The sequence below is a fragment of the Vulpes lagopus genome, chromosome 3 (genome assembly GCF_018345385.1).
Source record: "Vulpes lagopus strain Blue_001 chromosome 3, ASM1834538v1, whole genome shotgun sequence".
Lineage (NCBI taxonomy): Eukaryota > Metazoa > Chordata > Mammalia > Carnivora > Canidae > Vulpes > Vulpes lagopus.
This window is the reverse complement of record NC_054826.1, coordinates 54,841,930-54,862,400: the sequence shown is the minus strand read 5'-3', so window position 1 is coordinate 54,862,400 and position 20,471 is coordinate 54,841,930. Positions and strand designations below refer to the sequence as shown.

General features: G+C 55.0%; 1 protein-coding gene across 3 annotated transcripts in view; it reads right to left on the bottom strand.

Annotated features, from left to right (window-relative positions):
- Positions 1-277: 277 nt before the first annotated feature.
- The window catches only part of GRID1 (glutamate ionotropic receptor delta type subunit 1), a 638,733-nt gene continuing 618,539 nt past the window's right edge, over positions 278-20,471 (bottom strand). The window contains exons 14-17 of one of the 3 annotated variants that reach the window (XM_041750339.1): positions 16,964-17,130; positions 10,725-10,965; positions 10,469-10,473; positions 857-995 (exon numbers count right to left, since the gene is read on the bottom strand). In XM_041750339.1, the coding sequence (XP_041606273.1) occupies positions 983-995; positions 10,469-10,473; positions 10,725-10,965; positions 16,964-17,130 (426 nt within the window). In that variant the 3' untranslated portion in view covers positions 857-982. Of the gene's footprint in view, positions 996-10,382; positions 10,474-10,724; positions 10,966-16,963; positions 17,131-20,471 lie in introns of all 3 variants that reach the window. The other 2 variants (XM_041750338.1, XM_041750337.1) reach the window with 2 other exon arrangements.

The following is a 20,471-nucleotide window of genomic DNA, read 5'->3' as shown; positions in this document are numbered from 1 at the left end:
CGGGAACAGCTGGTCACCCCCCAGCACAGTAGCCCAGGGTCGCGCCAAGGCTGGCTCCCCGTTATCCAGCCCAGAGGACTGAAGAGGAACAGAGGGCCAGGCATGGGGGGACGTGGCCATAAACCACGAGGCATGGCAACAAGCAGCATCTGGGGTTCCTCTAAAGGGGTGGCTGCTTGTCTTCCCCTCTCCCCTGGCAGGAAGGGGCTCCTGGTCTGATCACACCTCCTGCCTTCAGAAAGGCCCAGGAACACGGGGCTTCTTTGGCACTTCAGAATGATCACAAGTAATTTGCCTTTTTATTCATATAGAACAAAATTTACAAAGTCATTCATACAGTTTTTGTGTTTTTTTTTTTTTTACTGACTTCGAAAATTGGGAATATTCAAAATACACTTTTACCCCACTCCATTCTGTCATTATTTACACATATGTACAAGAGAAATGAAAGAGTCTCTGTGTGTGTGTGTGTGCAGGTGTGTGTGGTGTGTGTTGTCGTTGTCTCGTATTAAAAAGCTCTGCTGGTCGGGTGGGTGGATGGGCGGGCGGGAGGGCAGGCGGCGCGGTCAGATGGAGGTGCCGTGGGAGGTGTCCAAGGCCTCTGGAAGGACGCCCCCCGGCACAGGCTGGAAGGACATGGGGATGGGGGTCTTGACCGGGCTCTGGCGGAACAGGCCCCCATTGGGCGACCTGTGTTTGCACTGCATGGAGGGCATGGTGGCGGAGCTGCTCAGCGGCAGCGGCAGGTTGCTGCCCGGCCCTGACGACAGTGTCCGGCTGGTGCCGTGGCTGCTCTGCTCGGGCAGGAAAGTGCTGACCGAGAGCTGTGTGTTCTGGTACTCGCGTGTCGGCTCCAAGGCCTGGCTGGGAGCCAGGCCCCCCATCTCCAGGGCCGAAAGCTCAATGGACGCTGGGGAAATCTGCTTGTGGGCAATGTCTTCATCCATCAGGCTGTTCATGCGCCGGTGAACCTGCTCCAGATTCACTTCTTTATCCTGGAGGGAAAGCACAGGAAGGTCAGGCCGAGCCCTAACATGAGCCACGACTGGCTTTCTACGAACTCTGGGAGGCCTGGAGACCACCTCAGGCCTGCTCAGCCTGCTGGACACTGGGGGGAGGGGAGGGCGGGCAGGGGGTGAGCATTCCCCCAATCCCCCTGCGCCCCCTCACACTGCCCCTAGGTTGCGAAGACCCAGCAAGCAGGTCACACCCGGATGCAGCCCTTGCGAGGAGATGCCTTGAAGAACTAGCAGAGACAAAAGGAGAATGAGGGAGTCCCCATGAGAATAAACACAACTGGCCCTTGAGCCCCTGGGGTCCCCCATGTATTTGTCACAGAGTTTACAATGTTCAGGAAGCCTTGCGTGATCATCCCCATCATCCAACAAAAGGAGGCTTGGGTTCAGGAAGGTCAGTGGCCTCCCTTGTGATCGGCAGGGGTGGCCTGGGAAGCCTGCAGGAGGAAGTGAAGTCCTGGCTCACCCCGAAACCCCCGTCCCCCACCCCCCCCAGGGCAGGATCTCCAGAGACGCCAGCCAACAGGCATTTCCCTGGCTCCAAGGCTCACGGGGCCGATTCCTAGATGAGGAAGAGGGTGGGGATGGTGAGGAAAGGGACTTCTCAGATGACATTGCTGGTATCCAAAGCGTTGAGACCGCCAAGATGGGTGACCCTCACCCTTGACTCTTTCTCCGTATAGCAAATGGTGGCAAGGAAATGGGTTTGGTTGTGTGCTTAAGAAAGAGAATAAAACGGAACAACTATCACTCCTTTCAAATAACTTGATGTTTCATCTACAACATCAAAATAAATCAAGGAGGCCGAGCTGCTTAGAAGCTCCTAAAGGACAAAGATGATGCACTTTGTTTGCTTGGGGCCCCCAAGGAGGTGGGGCAGAAGACCAGGTGTCCATAGCCACCCCAGCTCCCCGATGAAGGGTTCAAAGTTTAACTCCAATTTGCAGGCAGCATGAGTGTGCCAATGTGCCAGGCAAGGTCATGCCTACTGCTCAAGCTTCTGATGCCAAGCTCCTAGAGAAATACCATGTCAAAGCTCCGCTCCAAGACCGAACATCACAGGCCGTCTAATGGAGACACCCATAAGGTTGAGAGAGGAACTGTCCCCTGCCCAACTTGTAGGGTGGTTAGAAATCCCACAGAATGGAAAAGGCCTGGATGTGCTTTCAAAGGAGAAAAGGAACTGTACAAATCCGAGGGCCATCCCAGTGGCTGTTCTGAGCTCCTAGGAGGCTGGTGGGAGAGGGCTTTCCCCAGAAAGAGGCCACCAAGTAGGTGGTGAAAGTCTCCCTTCCATGGGTGGGCTGACACCCGGGAAGTCTCAACCTAGCCTTCCTCCGGCAAGGACGTTGCCTCTGCAGTCTACTCTTTGTTGCCAGTGCCCCCTGGCACGAAGGCAGGCCCACGGCCCTCTCCGCACCTTTGCTGAGTTCATGACTGGTAGACAGAGGTTGGCTTCTGTGGGGCAGCTGCCGTCTTCCCAGACTCTTTCCCAGAAAAAGAAAACTAACAACACCCACAAGACAGTCAAGAACTCATTCCAGTTCAAGAGCAAAGAAACAAGCATCTTGTTGCTTGTTGAGAATCAGAAAGCCAACTTGCTTGAGGATGGAAGACACGATGGGGCCGCGGCTCTGTGTCCTGGATGGAAACAGATGGCTCCCACGGGGCGGAGCCAACACTCCAGGGACCTGAGCCCCACACAGCAGAGCTCAGCTCCCGATGCAAGGAAACCAGCTCCAAGCTGAGGACACCTCTGAGTGGCAAATGTCGCCGGTGAAACTGCACGGAGTGGCTGGAGAGTACCAGGCCTTTACTCAGCCGGAATGACTGTGATGCATGTGTTGGTCTTTCATGGACTCTTTCAAGTTCGTGAAAAAATACAAGACGCCAAATTCAGTTCTCTTAATTACTTTACAGCATATTGATCCAGCTCTGTGCAACCTTGCTTCCCTTCTCTGTGTTTTATCTGCTTTGTTTTTATTCTTGCCTATGAAACTCTTTTTAATAGTTTTTTAACCTGCTGTATTAGCCCCTGGCTGTTTTAAGGCCACCGTGCATCAATTAGCCCTTCCTAAGGACACCATGGTTTGTGTGCTTTGGGAAAGTACTTCTTCCTCACTGGACGATGCTTTGGCAGGTGTCCTGCCCACCTGTAGCTAAGATGCAGGCCCACGATGCAGGCAAGAGCAATAGGACTGGATCTGAATCCTGAACTAAGAGAGAAAGACAGAAAAAGGTGATTGTCCTTCCAATACAGCAGTAGTACTTCAACAAACTTTCTGTGCCACGACCGTCCTCCTGGATCTTGTCCCCCAAGTCTGCGGACAAGCCTGACTCCTACCCCCCAACCCATTCTGCTTCTCCAGCCGTCTTGTGTGCCCCCGAGAGAACACGGATACAATTCTTTCATCGGCATTGGCCCAAAGTCAGTGCCACAGCTATGTGCGTAAATACCTCTATCTCTTGGTTATTTTCATTTCAAAATATGGGACAGGCCACAAGTATCAGAGGTCTTGGAAGCTGGACACATTAAAAGAGAAGTTCAGACAATTTTGGGGTTTAATAATATAACCCTCCCTTCTCTTTGCAGACAGCGAAGCTCGTAGAAGGCTGGTTGAGCCGATGTCCCCGTTGGCAGAGCCTTCAGTTTCCATCAAAGGAAAACCGATGGACACGGGATTTGGGATCATGAGAAGCAGTGGTTAGTTACGGAATCTCACCTTTTCCTCCTTTAGATTTTCTTTCCAGGGCTTTAAGGATCTTTTGGGGGAATGGAAAGTAGTCAAGTTTAGAAGTGGACTAGTCTGCAGGGGGAGGCAAGTGTCTTGGTCCCAGCCCTGTTCACTCTGAAAGTCAGAAGGAAAGTGTCCAGGAGATGCTCCCCCTTTTGCTGGGGTCTAGAGAAAGGGGAAGGGGAATGTCCTGTCCAAGGAGGCCACCAGGAGGCAGAGAGCCGAGAGCCCGGGCCCAGTGAAGGGAGCCCCCTCTCTCCCTAATGCCACAGACACAAAACAGAAGGAGAGCCCTGGGGAAAGACCAACCACCCAGAATCCTTGAAGAAGAACGTGAGCGGAAGAGGTCTCCGAGATGGAATCCCTCACCAGGGGAGGTACAAGGGAGAAGAGGCTCCGAGAGTAGGATTCTAAAAGGGGTCGGCTGTGGGCCCCGGCCTAGCATACTGATCACGGCTGTGAGGACTTGACCTGGTAATACCAAAGCATCTAGAATAAAAACCAGCCCAGAGTGGAGGTGTGGAGACAGCCCAATTACCCTAGAATCAGTATTTTTGAGAGGAAAGAGCTTGAATCGTTTCCTGAATCCAAAGAGTTTTTCTCTTGCCTCAAGTTCAGGACAAATGAAGCCGTCCTATGAAGCGGCGGGTGTCGGCTTCCAGGGAGGCTCGTCATTAGCCCGTGACCTCCCTGTGTCAGGACGCAGAGAGAAGGTCCACGCCAGCCGAACAGACTCCCCGGGGAGACCTTCCCACCCCAAATGGCAGTCAAGTCATTAATACTCTGTGCACCAGTGGGACCTCATTGTACTCAGTTTCTATAGCGCTGGTAGCTCCGACGCGAGACGAACCCAGGAGGGCAAGGCGCCGCCGGGAGCTGCCCATACTTGACTGTTCAACTGGACGGCAAAACGAGAAGGGAAATGCCTAGCGCCCTGCGAGCACCTGCAGTCGGGCCACGTGCGCAGCGACGTCCTCAGCGGCCTGCCGGGGCTCGCAGCCGATGCGCAGATAACTGGAGAAACCCCCGTGTGGTCGATCCTGGGTCACCTGGGGCCGCAGGCTTCACCCCCACGAAGTCATCTCCAGGGGCCCCCGGCCAAGGAATGAGGAGGCGGAAATAACCCGCCTGCTCGAGGAAAGAGGCAGGAGTGATTTGAATAATTATCTATATTTTAGACAAAACGGGACATTCTATTATGTTATGCAAATTCAAATAATGGACTTTTTTATGTGAACTACATCAGTTTACATCCTCATTATCTCAAGTTTTCGGTGTTCAACCGCACGGAAACTTGCTGCTGTCTTCATTAATTTACTGCAGGTAACTGACCTAGTCAAACATCCCTGAATATGACAGAAAATTCACAGACCGCATTTTTCCACGAGTCCGGCTGAATTCCAGCTCTGCGCTTCTCACCTCGCATTAACCATGATGACAGATGCACCAACTGAGGTTACCGGGGACCCTCTCCCAGGCATTGTCTTGCAGGGAGATGAAGTTCTGTAATTAAGCCGCTGTTCGCCAACGTGGAAATAATTCAGCGTGCTGGAAAACGGTAATTAACTCAACTATCATCTATGTAGCAGCCGGTTACACGTGGGACTCGTTAGAACCAGCTTTGTGTGGTGTCCAATGGCTTTTACTTTAAGCTGGGATGGAACAAAATGGGACGAGGGGCTTCCCCCCGGACTGCAGTAGTTGTAGAGGTGTGGTTCCTCACTCAGCTCTGAGACTGGCTGGGTTGCAAATGAGACCCAACGGTGGGGACAAGCACCATCCAGATGGTCTCCTTAAGTATTGCTCCAAAGACTTGCCCAACTCCAATGGGCTGGGCTGGAGGGCTGAGGATGGCCGTGGGGTGAGAGCGAAGCAGTTCAACAGTTGATGAAGTGGTCTTGGGAGATGATGGGCAGTTTCCTGAGCATCATGAGAAAGAGTTCTGATGCTCTGTCACAGATTTCACAGGAGAAGGCAACAAGAGGAGAGAGCTAATGAACACCCCCCATCATAGATGGTGGCAGCGGGCACACAAGGGGTGAACCGAGGCTCGGGGTGAAGAGAGTTGCTCAAGGTCATGCAACTGCACGGTAAGTGGAGCATCAGGATCTGAACTCACATCTACCTGGCTCCAAACACTGGGCTCTTTTCCACCATGCCAGGCTGTGTGTTCCCAATTCCCCCTCGGAAGGATGGTGTAGACCCATGGTTTTCGTCCTTGGAAGGATCTCAGAAGCATGTGTGGAGCCTTTCGAAATGACAGTTGCGCAGATCTACCTGAAACCACCCCTTGGGGAATGGAGCCCAAGCATCTGTATTTCTAAAAAGCTCCAGGATTAATCACCTCTGAGGTGTAGCCAGAATTGAAAGCCATTGATCCAGCTGCAATGATTACACCACAATTTAACATTAATAACGTTTTCCTTATAGGAGCCCAGGCTGGTTCATTCATTCGATAAACACTTTTGAGCTCCGAGCACCAGACGAGCTAATGTTCTGGGTAAAGCATCCGTCTTGGTCCCTGGCATACAGAAGGTGCTCAATACTCCAGTTACATCCATCACCGCGTAACCAGAGGCTCTGCTATCAGAGATGGGGCTAAGCGATGGGGATGCAGAGGTGGAGAAGTGCCAGCGGGCTGCGAGCGGGGGCAGGTGGCAGACCGTTGGCCGCCAGCGCCAGTGTGCATGTGCAGGGAGGCAGCCCACGAGGGAGCGCGGGACGTGCTACAGGGCGGTCAACGTCTGAACTGGTCTTGAGCTACGCGCCGGCGTGTGGTCAGCATACACTTATCACCGGCACGGAACATGCACTCGCTCCCCTCGCCCTCCCGCTGAGAGGTCTGGTATCAGCAGCATAGCCGTTGGGCCAGGCTCAGTTCTCAGCAGAAGAGAGAAACTGGGAGTCAGAGGATGTCAGAGCGTAGCTGGGAGCCAGCATTCTGGCTCAAGAAAAATCCCAACACCTGTCGTTCCCCCAAATTTCCCGGAGAACGTTAGGTAGGATGCCCTGCTCCTGCACACAACCCAGGGGAGGCCCAGCGGCACACACATCCTTCACATCCCACCTTGTCCCTGCTACTTCTGCATCCTGTTTCTCTGGAGCTAAGGATGCCTCCCTCCAATGTCCTCGAAGAGAATCAGGACAGTTAAGAGAACATGTGGCACAGAGAAGGTGCCCTGGAATATGACGTGCCTTCCCCACCCCCTGACTGCCCACCTCTAGGTCCTTGGGAGGCAGCAGCACGTGGGCTCCCGCTCACCAAGCACGTCCCGGGGGCAGGTGCTCCTTATGGCCCTTTCCACACCTTCCTTCCTGGGACCTCAGGGCAATACTGGGTGGCTGCTCAAAGGACCGGGGGTGGGGGGTGGTAGGCACAGGGGACAATAACCCTTCTATGAGTTGAAGAAGTGCCAGAGGAGTGGAGGCAGAGAAGGGCACAGAGCCAAAGGGAGTGTCCCCGGAGAAATATCTTCCCCAGGGGGAGGGGGGTGCTGTAGGGGCAGCGACTCTGCTGCTGCCCCCCGCGCCCTGGCCCCTGTCAGCTCCCGTCTACGGTGGCAGCAGGGCCCGGGCTGGGCAGGCAAGGCAGGAAGCACAAGCATTCCAGGCTCCTAGCCCAGCGACAGATGATTCATCCCTCCCTCTTCATGTCATCTCCCATTTGTGCGCTTCTCATCTTTATTTCATGAATATTTTATTCTCAGAGCAATGGCTCCATCGCCCCCATAAATCTAGAGGGTGGCTCTTCCCTGCAGCCGCGGTGCCTGCTGCACTCACCTGCACCGGGTAACTACATAATAGTCTGATTCCTTAGAAAAAATATGAGCCCAAACCCACATGAATATTAAGGGGTTGAACGCACATTACTACTCTTCCTCAAGTAGGTGTCTTAAGTCTGAAGACATCTCAGCACAAGCCGTTAAACACAGCTAGGACTACACCCAAAGACAGCTTTCGGGCTCCTAAGAAATATGGCCAATGCCCTGAAATGAAGCGCTCTAAGATTAACCGGACACTCTCACCTAATTGCAAATGCTGCTCCATAAAACACGGGCAACCAGTAACACAAAGTGGTTCTGGATTAAATACCGTTATTATTTGTCAAAGGTTTGAAAGACGTGCCCCGACTATCCTGGTGTGCCAGCCCCCTCCTGGCGGCTCTTCCCTTCAGGAGGAGGTTCCGACCACTTGGCCTGGCACCCAAGTCCGTCAGAGCAAGCCCCTGCCCCTTGCTCCACTCCTTCCCGCTGCTGATGCTGACACTGGAGCTCCCGGAGGCGCGACGACTACTGCCCTCCCTGGGCTCACCCTGCCCCGAAGGCCACTCGCAATCTCCCCTCCAGCTCTAGGATCTGTACCAGCCCCTCAGCATCGGCTTCTAGCAACTCCAAGTCCCACGAGCTCTTCACTAGCCAGGACCTCTGCCCCCATGTCCCCACCACTCCCAAGTGGGGCTGGGTGTCTTCTTGGTACATCCGAGGTAGCCTCTGATCACTTGAGAATGCTCGTGCTCAACGAAGAGGTCAACTTCTCCACCCTGTCCACCCCTGCGGGGGCACGTTCCCCGAGGACGCAGGCTTGTGCCCCTATCGGCGTATTTATGAAAGGAAGAAGAGGGAGGGAGAAATTTCACTGGGAAATTGGGAACCTACAAAAACCAGGAAGAAGTCGGGCTACTTCCCTCTCCCACTGTGCACCCCTTCTTAGCAACACCAGAAGGGGCTGGAGGAAAGGCAGCGACTATGCTTTTCCAACCCACCTCTTTATTGGTCCCCATTCCTACCTGGAAGCAGGTAGGTGGCAGAGGCAGAAATTCCCGCACTTTCTAGGCAGGACCAATGTATTTCATCCCCACCTCTTGTGCCTGAGATCCTGGGCTTATGCAAAAGCCAGAAGAGAAGGCAGGGTGCTTTACTGGCAAGGAGAGAGCTGTTCCCCACAGGGAGCTGTTCCTGGTCTCCTGGTCATCTCTCTGCGCTTCTCTCTTTTACCCCTGCCTTCCATGTCTCTCCAATAATTGATCCCGATGCTGGTCCTTCTCCTCCTCCCCCTTCTCTCTCTCTCTCTCTCTCTCTCTCTCTCTCTCTCTCTCTCTCACACACACACACACACACACACACACACACAGTGATCATTCATTCTGGGCTACTCAGGCCAGGCTTGTCCCTAAACACTAAACAGGGGATGTGAAGGGACGTGATGACTGGATGCAGATGAGGACGCCCGATCCAGGGGAAGAATGGCCTCTCTCTGCACCTGGCTCATGAGTGGCATCCTGGAGGGCTGAGCCTGGGCACCCACTCTGCCCATGCCATCCCCTTCAGTGCTCCCATGACAGTGAGGTTTGCAGGGAGCCCTTTCTGCTCCCCTGACCCAAGGACATTTGCACAGAGGAAATCAAGCTATGGCTCATTGGGTTTGGAAAAAAAAAACTCAAAGCAAACAACACAGAGTGGGCGCAATGGGATCTGATCCTCTCTGGTCCCATGGGGGCAAAGCTCCAGGCCCAGCCTACCACCCTCAGTGTATGCTGATACTTCTGTGCATATAGGCTTGGGTGGTGAGACGCAATTCGGTAATGGGACATATCTGCGGCCTTTCCTTGAAACGACTCCTCAAATAATTCGCAGGTCCTCCCCGTGACTTTTTTCACAAAAAAAATCTCCAGGAGCCACAGACACGCAGGCAGATCATTACCCATCCCGCTGAGTGGCCTCCCCTTACGCCTCAGCCCGCCTCTGCTGCGGCCCAGGAGCGGGAGCGGAAGCAGGAGACCAAGGGAGAGCCAAGCCCTGCGCTTCCTTGCAAGGAGGCACACAGAAGGCAGAAGATGGATGTCCCCAAACACTTCCAACACACTGAGTCCAACGGCAAGGTCCTTCCGGCAAAAACTCAGTGTGATGACGGAGAGTTGCTGCTGCCTGAGAGGAATGGAGAGTGTGTTACCACCTCCACCCGTGGGGTCCCCGTTACAGACCCACTTAGGCGCTGTGGCCCATCACGTGGCCCAATTCTGGGCTGTTGCATCTTGTTTGGAACTTACACCTGCCTGTCGCCACATAATCTGCTGATTATGATTCTGAGGAGGCTGAGGTGTACGCAGCACACCGTGGCAGCCCTGCCAGGGAGTGGCTGGGCTCACACCCTGCTGCCTGCATGTAGGCTTCTGCTGACAGGATATCACCCCCTGATTCCCCAGATGGCACTCTTGCCACCCTCCCTTTGGGGAGTGGACTCCAGGCTGCCTTGGTGAAGGCTTCATAAAAAAACAAAACAAAACAAAACAAAACAAAACAAAACAAAACAAGACAAAACAAAAAAACTCAAAGAGCTTGAAGAGTAAAACCCCAATAGAAGGAAGTGTCGTGGGCAGAATCAGCTTGCGGTTGGCAAATGCGAGGAGGGACGTGTGCCAGAACCTGGAGTGTGGACAGAGCCACGGTGATCCCTGTGCCGGGAGGGCCTGGATGGCTGTGGGCCCGGCTGCACCCTGTGAAGATGAGGCAGGGAGGGGAGGCAGGGATGAGGGCAGGGGCCAGTCCCTACCTGCATGCTGGAAGAGCAGAGCCCTGTGGCCCTTGATGTGAAAGCAAAGAGAACCAAGAAGGAATTCGGTTTCCTCTCTTACCCTACAGTTGTTCTCTCCAGGTCAGGGTGGAGGCACATGGGCGGGGCAGGGTAGGGAAGGGCTCTCTGGCGCTGCTCATGCTGTACCCGCTCTACAGATAAATACAGGACTTTAGTGGCCACGGCTGGTGCCTTGGCCCTTTGTTCAAACACAAAAACATCCCCTCCATTTGCTCTCTTGCTTTAAAAATCCACATAAAACGACACCAGCCCCCCACCCCAAATAAAACACTGCTGTCTCCACACGAGCGACTCCGGTAAATACTAACTGGAAGAAAACTGCCCAGTGTGGCTCTCCTGTCTCTAGGCTGCAGAAGGGAGAAGCTGCACTCAGGGCACGGACCTCTTTGGGGGTCTCCTGGTGGCACCGGTTGCTGTTCCACCACAACTCCAGGGCGGCCACCAGGCAGGCGAGGAGGAGGCCGATGGCCAGGATGCAGAAGACCCCAGCGAAGCTGTGCAGCTTGAGGGACTTGCCATCGGCTTGGGCACTGGCAGGGCTGGTGAGGTCGCAGCGGCCCATGTGCGGCCACCACTTCTGCTTGAGCACGTCGAGGTCCCCGGTGTCCTGCAACTCCAGGATCCTGCAAGACACAATCCACATGAGCCACACCACTGGCCCCCTGGATGTGGTCCTGGGGACCCCGGGCCCTCCCCCAGCAGGCTGGCCCTTCCAGAGACACTGCTGAACCGCCGCGGTAGCAGTTCTGCTGCTCCAGCCTTTCCCTTCCCCACCCCGTTCTCCACTCTGCAGGCAGAGGGCTCTGGACCGAAACACATCAGCCTTTGTCTCTCTCCTCCTCAAAAGCCTCGATGCTCCCTCCCACCCCGTCTTGCTGCCCAGGGATAAAGTTCCATAGCAAAGGACACAAGGACCCTTCATGTGGGATCAGGGCCAAGGCTCTGGGGATAAAATCGGAAAATACAGAACTGGATGAGGCAACCCTGAGACCATGGATTTACAAAGATGCTTTCTTTCAAATTCAGAAACAGCATCGGGAGTCTCTCCCGCTAGGATTCACCAAATTATTCACTCATTCGTTCATTTGGTCTGAGGAGTGTCTGCCTCGCTTGTGTAGGATGCCCCACATGGCTGCGGGGGAGATCAGAGACAACGACATGGACCTCGAAACAATCACAGCAATTGGTGTAGAGACAGAAGCTGTGATCAATACTAGGATATGGAAAGAGAAGAGCTAAGACATGGTGCATGGGGAGGGTAGTCCAGGCTCGGGTGTTGCAGGAGGTGACAGGGGGAGCACACGCCTCAAGGAAGGTTGGTCATCAAATAGCACGTACTTGTCCAGCACATTCTACATGCCAGGACACATCCTAAGCACTGGACAAATAGTATTTTGTTCTTATGTCAACCCTTCGGGATGGTTCCTTCCATTTTCCCATTTTTCCAGAGAAGGAAATGGAGGCACAGGGAGATAGAGAGCATCTTGACTAAGTCACTTGGTGGTTGGCAGGGATGGCGTTCAACAAGGAGAGACTACCACCATGCTTGAGAGTCTGCTCTCGGCTATGTCCCCAGTATGTCTGAGATGTGACAACGTGGCCACTGAGGCTGGAGGATGGTGGCTGAGGAGGAGGATGGTGGGAGATGAAGTTGGTAAAGCAGGAAGAGCCAAGAACACGGGCTTGGAGAGGGTCTGAGAGGGAGTCTGGATTCCAACCCGCTGGCCAAGGTGGGGCAGCCCGTGCTGCTCTCCTATTTCCCGTGTAGGTGTCTGGTTGGTTGTTGTCCTTTGTTGTGGTATCTGATGGATTCCCCCGTAGTGCAGGGGTCTGAACACTGAGCTAGTAGTAGCTGATCGTCCCCAGGCCCCTCCAACCTGAGCTCTTCCTTCTTCCCGCCTAGTTCATGGTGGTACAGCCGGGGGATAACACCTGCGGTGGCGGCTCTGAGCCCTCTGGGTGTGCAGTCAGGAAAAGCTCACTTGCAAGTGGCCACTTGAGGAGCTGGTCTCTGCCTGCACCTGCATTGCAGGCCAGCTCCGACTACAGGCTGAGGCTGGGCTCTGTGACTCCGCGTGGGCTGTGACTGGTGGAGAGGGAAGGTGACAGCCCAGAGGGAGTCCTCTGACCTGCCAACACCGTGGGTGCAGCACAGCATGGCTCTCACGGGCTGTGAACAGCCTGGCTCTGTGCAAAGAGCAAGCTACGGAGGCACCAGATCTTAGCCGAGTGCCACGGGACAAGTGACTAGCTGTCCCATCTTTGCAAGACAGACCCACAACCCCGCCAGGTGAGCAAATCCTTCATGTCCGAGGCTGTATGTTACTCTCCATGGTTTCTCCTGAGCAAGCGCAGTGGGGCCCAACTTGGGCCATCAGTGGATGTTTGTTGCATCCATATATTATGAAGGCATTAATTGAATCGTGAACACTAATCTAAACTGAAATGGTCGTGGTGAGATAATGAGATAATGTCTGTCAAGTGCCAAGGACATCAGTCGGCACAAAAGACCTAAAATGCCGCTGTGCACGTAGGGGTTTGGTCATTGAGATAAATCCATGATCAGCATGTGCAGGTGCGTGCTCGGGCTCGTGCTCGGTAGGCTGCTGGGTGCCGCAGACCTCTCCCGTGGCACAGCCATGATTAACTGGGCAGGTGCTGCATCCCACTACCTCCGTGTGGCTCTGGACATGTTAGGGAAGCGGTCTACCAGTTAGCTCATGCTGAAAGGCCATCGCCTAAGTCTCCATTGGCAGGTCCCAGGAAGCTGGGCCTCCTGGCAGTTATAGGAACCCCAGGGCTGGGCACGCAAGATCTCAGAGCTGTGAGAAGCCTCACGGGCAGATGGCTGGCTCGCCGAGGAGAGACAGCACAGCTTCGTATTTATTATGCGGATCCTGCTCTGACAGACACCAGTCCAAACCCAGACCTGCAGACACGCGAACCGTGGCAGGACACCTCTGCCCTTTGCAGCCCTTATTACAAAAACTGGAGATCAGAGGCAGCCCTGGTGGCTCAGCGGTTTAGTGCCACCTTCAGCCCAGGGCGTGATCCTGGAGACCCGGGATCAAGTCCCACGTCGGGCTCCCTATAGTGAGCCTGCTTCTCCCTCTGCCTTTGTGTCTGCCTCTTTCTCTCTCTCTCTCTCTCATGAATAAATAAATAAAATCTTAAAAAAAGAAAAAAACAACGGAGATCAAAATAACTCCTACCACAGAATTCTTGTGACAAAGTGGAAAGAGGGGACACAAAAAAATAAATAAGCAAAAAATCAAAATTAAAAAAATAAAAAGTAAAAAAAGAAGAAAGAAAGAAAGAAAGAAAGAAAGAAAGAAAGAAAGAAAGAAAGAAAGAAAAACAAAAACAAAAACAAAAAGAAAGAAAGGACACGTGGGCCCCACTCAGCTCAAGATCTGGCAAGTAGTAAGGGTTCCATAAAGGCTGGTTCCCGTTGCATGGTCCGATGGCCACGCTGACCAGCCGCCCTATCCAGTCCAGTATAGATACGGGCCGACTGATCATTTTCCATTGTTCTGATCCCCCTAACAGCCTGTAAAGTAGGTCTTAGCATGTCGGTTTTTATGTCTTGAAGACCTGAGGCTGAACATCTTAGATAACTTGCCCCCGGTAGCAATTAGAAGGTGGCAAGGCTGCTCTTCAGAGCTAGGTCACGCTGCCCCGGGAAGCCATGCTCTTCCCAGAACATCAGGCTGGTAAGTGCAGGCAGCCTGCTCTCAGAGAGTTTGGTTCTGGTCTAGGAGACCACGGACTCTGGCCAGAGCACGGCTGTGGGGTCTGACTCCTGCTCCTCCGCTCATCGACTGCAACATCAGGCAGGCTGCTTAGTTCTGCTGATGCTTCTCTTCCTTTTAATTGTATGCATTTTTATGCCTGATATTTATTCCGGGAAGAATGGAAGGCAATTTATTAGGAAAACATATAATAAAATAAAAACAAATCAAAAGGAAAATTTAAATATGTAAGCAGCAGAGGAAAGATAAAACAAGTCACGGGCACAAAACGAGGCCTAGAACGAGGCTAAACATAACGCGCGCCGTGATAATCCATACTCCTGCTTAGGAATAAGCCGGAGTGATAATAGCCACTTCCCAGAGCCAGTTGTTCTATTTTTCCAGACAGATATAATTGCAGGTGCTTTCTTTTGGTCAATAGTCATGGAGCTGGCTACACAGTAGGTGCCCCATAAATGGCTATTAAGTTGTTAAACATTTATCGAATGCCTGCTCGGCATGCCCTGGTCCACGAACAGGCCGCAGCACGCAGCCGCCACCGTGCACACTCCTAAGGTGTAGGCCGCGGCCCGTGCCCTCAGCCAAAGCAAGGGAGCATATCTGCATGGCTTAATTCTCAGAACTAAGGGAAAGGAAGTTCCAGAAACTCCAGGGAAGACCAGGCTCTGCTACTTACATAAGACCTTTTTTCCTACCAATGGGATGGAGCGTTGCTGCTCTGAGGCACGCCCCGCGTAGGGGCAGCTCACCATTGTGTATGCACCTTACAACAGAGCCCCTTAAAGGGGCTCAAGAGGGGCTGCAACACAGAGACGGGCGGTGATAATCGGGAGGCTGGCGCAGTCCCCTAGGGACAGTTACTTACAGTCACGGAGCACCTGGCTTCCTCATGAAAGCAGAGGGTAATGACCAGAATAACCAGGAAACGGCCAGGCGCTTTGTTTATGGTCACTCTTGGGGTTGGGGGAGCAGCCAACAGAGTCTCCATGGTGCGACATTTACAATAGCACCTCACGGTCAGCAAGTGCATGGATAATGAGCAGCCCTGTCCCAGGGCAAGCCTGGATTCTGGGACCCCACACGCCGGCGCTGGTCCTGGTCCATTGCCCTCTAGGGCCACACAAAGGACGTGGAATTCCTTCTGCACCCAGCAGGCCTTGCAGTATTGGAAGTGAGCAAAACCACCCTCTCCTCGCCCGTTTTCTGCTCTGGGTTGAACATCCTTGGCTTCCCCTCGGAGCCGGTTTTGGCCCTTCTCTTGCCCTGACTCACTGAACAGTCCAGCTGGGAAGCAAGCTCTCTCCTCTCTCCAGGGCGCCAAGGATTGCTTCTGCAGACCGTGGGAGCTCTCTCGACAGTTCAAGTACATGGGGACCCTAAGCGTCCCTCACTGGGGACCCTGGGCTCCCGTGGGTGCTATTTTGGGCCCATCAGCTGTCTTGATGCTGCTGCCACATTGGCCCCACCAGCTCCCTTACCATGTGCCCCAGAAAACTGCTCACAGGCTGCTGGCGTGTGCAGTGCCCTGAGCCTCCTGTCTCAGAAAACCTAATGGGGTAAACCTCCGAACACCAAGGTAACACCCATCCTGGAGAGAAGCCCTTCCTTCCTTACACCTTCCATCTGAGCAATTGCTCGGACTCTGCTTGTCTCTCCAGGGAGCAGAGGGAGGCACAGAATGGATACTTGACTGAATTCCAGAAAAAAACCCCAAAGCTTCATTTAACATAATTAGTTCTACCCCTATTCCCAGGTTTGCAGACAAACCACTGAACGGATGGGTCACAGGGTGTCCTCCTCAGCCTGTCCCTGATGGGGTTTAGGTTCCACTGCTCACGATCACAGAACCCCAACCCACCTCTACAAGCAGGGAAAGGAGGCCGTGGGGATCGAGGGCCGGACGGCAACACGGGTGCAGGATTGGGGCTCAGGGACATGTGTTCTCACCCTGACTCTGCCAGGAGCTGGCTGAGTGACCATCTCCAAGCTTCGGGGTGTTAAACAAAGGACCTCCAGCCACTCTTGCCCCTCTGCATGAGTTACGCCTCAGGGCTCAGAGATGATGAGGCTCAACAAGAGATGGACGCCTCCCAGCAGGTCACGCGGGCAGCTAACCAGGCCGATCCACGCTGGATGCCGGTTTGCCTCTGGTGCAGGGTAGCAGGTGTCTCTGCTTGGGCCATCGCCCGCCCCACGCAACCCTCCCCACCACTGTCACCCCCACCCCACCCCCCACCCCCACGCGCTTGTGGGTTACCAGGAGGCAGATCTGGGGGGAGGGGGAGGGGCAAGGGTGGGCCACCGTCCACTGTGCCACGGAACACAGGTCCCTGGAGGCCCCAGCATCTGCCCCCTGGCCCGTGTGCACATGACGACAGTGTCAATGTGCTTCTCTGACCACACTTTTCGAGATTCCACATTGACACTTCCCACATTGACTTTTCTCACGGAAAACCAACTTGTGGAGTTCTTATTACTTATTGGGGTACATAATTGCTGGGTCCTTGTGAGATCCAATTAACTATGACTGGGCCTACCCGCTAAGTCCTGTTCGCCCTTGGGGCCTCAGGTGTCACTTCCTCCAGGAAGTCCTCCCTGGGTCCCCAGCAGGTCTGGTCTGCTCTCCTCTGCCCTCTTGCTGCCCAAAGAAGCCTCCCCGCCGCCCTGAGTGCCCTGTGTGGGCGCCCACGGCCACAGCACGGCCTGTGCCCCCGCAGGAGGGACCAGGTACTTGGCCTCTTTGGCTAGGGCCACCCGGGCCTAGCAGGTGGAGGGCAGGGGCGGGTGCTGGGGGAAGCCGGGGAGCTGGTGCGTGCGGCCCTCGTCCCAGGGGAAGGCCACCCCCCAGGCCCGGGCGGACGGCGCCCACCTCTGGGAGAAGAGGTCCCTGTAGGGGCTGCCGTGCTGCAGGGCGATCCCGTAGCCCTTGCTGCTGACGCTGTTGCCGGTGACGGTCACGGAGCAGTCGTCGTCCGTGAGGGCCGCGTACTCCACCACCGCCACGTCCCACAGAAAGGCGTAGCTCCCCTTCTTCGCCTGAAAGACCAAAATCACAATGAGTCAGGCAGGCCCAAGTCGGTCTGAGGCGCGGGCAGCCCCCGTGGGATCTGCGGGACCCTCGCGTGGCCCCCGCCCGCTGGCCTGGCCACGAGCTCCCCTTGGGGGCTCTCCCTCAGGGGGGCCCTGTCCTTGGGGAGTGCACGAGGGTGAGCCAGGGACCTCGGACACACAGGGGCACCTCTTGGTCCCCACCTGGTATTCCTGTTTAGGACTCAACCCGGCCCCTGCTCAGGGTGAGCGTGGAAGTGGTCCTGGTTGCAGCGCCCGAATGGCCATGACTTCACCGCCAAGTCCCGCCCGCCCTGCAAGGTGAGGACCCTTTGAGCTCAGGGTCCGGTGACTGCGGTGCCACTTTTCAGGGTCCCCACAGTGTCCCCGTGTACACGGAGCTGCACCAACACGTACATATACACACATTGGCACGTGCATGCAAGTGCAGATGCCGGGGCACGCGCACCCACATGTGCAGGAGCGCACGCAGCAGGCTTCCCCGTCGCCCGACGGCTGCACACCCTTCCATGAGGCACCTGCCCACGGCCACACGGAGGCCCACGCACTCACGCACAGCCGCAGCGCCCATCTGGTCTCTCTGGGCCTTAACCGAGACTCTGCCCGCCGCCTGCGGACTCAGAGGGGAGGCAGCGGCTCTGCTTCATGGAAGGAGAAGCACCCGAGACGCCGTCACTGGACCCCCTGAAAACAGAGCCTACTGTTCCCGATGCGGCGAGCGCAGGGTTCTGACTCCGCAGAGAGCGCACAGATGCCCCTTTGTCACTTCCTCCCTCCCCTGAGGGCTGGGGGCAGGCTGGGCCACTGAGACCCTGGGCGGTGGGCTTGCTGGTCCCTCGCGTGCCTGCTGCATGGTCCCCTTGATCTGGGGGCTCCCTTGAGCTGGGGATGCCCTTGAGCTGGGGGCACCCGCGAGCTGGGGGCGCCTGTGAGCTGGGGGTGCCCTTGAGCTGGGGGCTCAGGGCCCCGAGACGTCCCACCCAGGGCCACGCCTACTAGAACTTGAAGTGCCCACGGGCCAGAATAGCTCATTTTCTCTTCAGAAGTTTTCCATCCAAAGGGTTTGTGGGTAGAGTGTGGTGGCCCCGCCCCCCGGCAGGAAGCCGCTGCTCCCGGCCACTCATACAATTGTGCCCAAGGACCTTGTAAGAGATGACACAGGTGCCCGGCCGCCGTGGGCCCGGCCCCAGGGAACCATCCAAATATCACTGCAAAGCCTCGCTCCTGGGCCAAGCCAATCTAAGCCCCTAAAGGACTCTGGCCCTGCTCCCGAAATCACCCTCCTCTCCCGCCCCCCACATGGGAAGACAACAGTCTTTGAAATTTTTTTCCTGCCGGCAAACAAGTTTTCTCAGGAAAAGACAGACATTTTCAACCTCTTAGTATCCGAGTTTCTCAGCAAAACGTTGACTTAGGACCTAATATTTGGCTTCGTTCTGCCTTTGGAGCCATTCACATTCACACTCGCGATTCAACGGGACAATCAGACGTTGTTATTTGTAGGATTTCAAAAGGGCAGGTCATGGTGGAGGAAGAAGGAAGACGGGGTTTGCTGCCACCTTTCACGTGGGGCTCCAAGGAGGAAGAGGAAAGAAGCTGGCCCCGATCGAGCGGAAACCGATGCTGACGAAGACCGCACGGCCATGGGCCACCTTCCTTCCACCCGGCCCCGGCCCTGGTGGCTGCACTGCGGGCTCAGGGACAGGTGAGCGCAGGTGCATGAAGGAAGCATCTTTGGTGTCAGGCCTGCATGAGACGGCAGGAAGCCCGCAGAAGTGATGCTAAGATGCTATGATGGCCCAGCGGTGAGCCCCCGGCGACCAGGCAGTGGAGGGAAGAGGGGAAGGTGGTTCTCTTTCTCTGGATGCCTGGCACCACACACAGGCAGTCTCCCCATTTGTAAACGGGGACTAAATTAACTCTTCTGTTTCCTACGTTTGCTTCAAGAAGAACGATCCCGAATTGACCTGACGACGCCCAACAGGGGGATCCAGAGGGGATCTTATAGGAGAGCCACGCCAGAGGCCCTTCGATCTTTATGACATACTCTCCATTCCCCACACCCCAGCCTCTCAGAGCTTCCTTCATCCTCTTCTCAGCACCACACGGAGTAAACGCAGCCCCAGACCCTTCCCTGGGCTTCCCAGTCCCGTAGTTTCCAGGGAAACTTTCTGGGCCTCGCACATGTCTCCCTATCTTCCTGTGCGGCACAGAAGCCTTCTTAGCTCTGGGTCTGCCCTCAGGAACATTTCAGACGCTCGTTATAAGAAGCCCGAACACCCCATCGGTCATGGTCATGTCCCCTTGCTATAGACCCTCTTGTCCCCGCGTGGAATGAGGTCCGCACAGCCCAAATTCTAACACATGCTTCTCCTTCATAGGGCCAGAACCAGTTTTCCCCGGGCCCTATCCACCTCCTCGTCCTGCACCGCCTATCCACCACGCCTGGCGTGTGTGCACATGGATATGTCCATGTGCAGAAGCACATAATACAAAGTGAAAGTAGCAGAAAACAATAGGATGGATGAAGTATTATTACTGTTCTGTACACATGTCATCTGCCAAAACCTAACGGAGGGGTATTGGTGATTCGTGGGACAAGGTGCTTAAAGGCTGTTCTTTAATCTTGTTGCCCGGTCCGTGCTATCCCACACTATCTCGGCTCCCCCGTGTGCCACTGCCTGTCAATAGAACACGGGCTCCTACAGAGCTCTCCAATCTCCCAGACATTACCCAAATACAACCCAACCCATATTTCCCTGGGCTGCCTCTAAACGTTCTGCTTTGTTTCACTTTCCCCTTTTCCCTGGAAGGAAAAGGAAAAACATGAGGTTCAGACATAAAAATGAAAAGATGTGGAGACTCGGGGGCAGGAGGCCAAGAACAGCTTCCATAAGAGGGAAAGTCAAAGGGGTCTGGACATCCAACCCCAGGAAGTCAGGAGAGCAGCAGGTAGACAGGCCACCCCGACCTATGTCCCTACAAGCATCTTAGTGAACAGGACCCACGGCCTTCCCTGATGTCCGCTCTGCTCTTGCGCCCATGCTGGAACAGTACGAATGGGAAGGGATGGAGACATGAGGTGCCTGGCCTCAGTGCTTGCAGCACCCTTCCCAAAATCTGGGGGAAAACGATCCGCCTCTATGGCTGGAGGAACGTTGGGGCGCAATACACAAAGCCGAGGGTGTGCTGGGATATTGGACGACTCACTCCATTGCTCCACACTGATCCTAAAACAAGACGGCACTGCCTTTCTTGGCACCGCTAATTCCACCCTTCCCAGAACTCACACGGAGCACCAGCTTTCA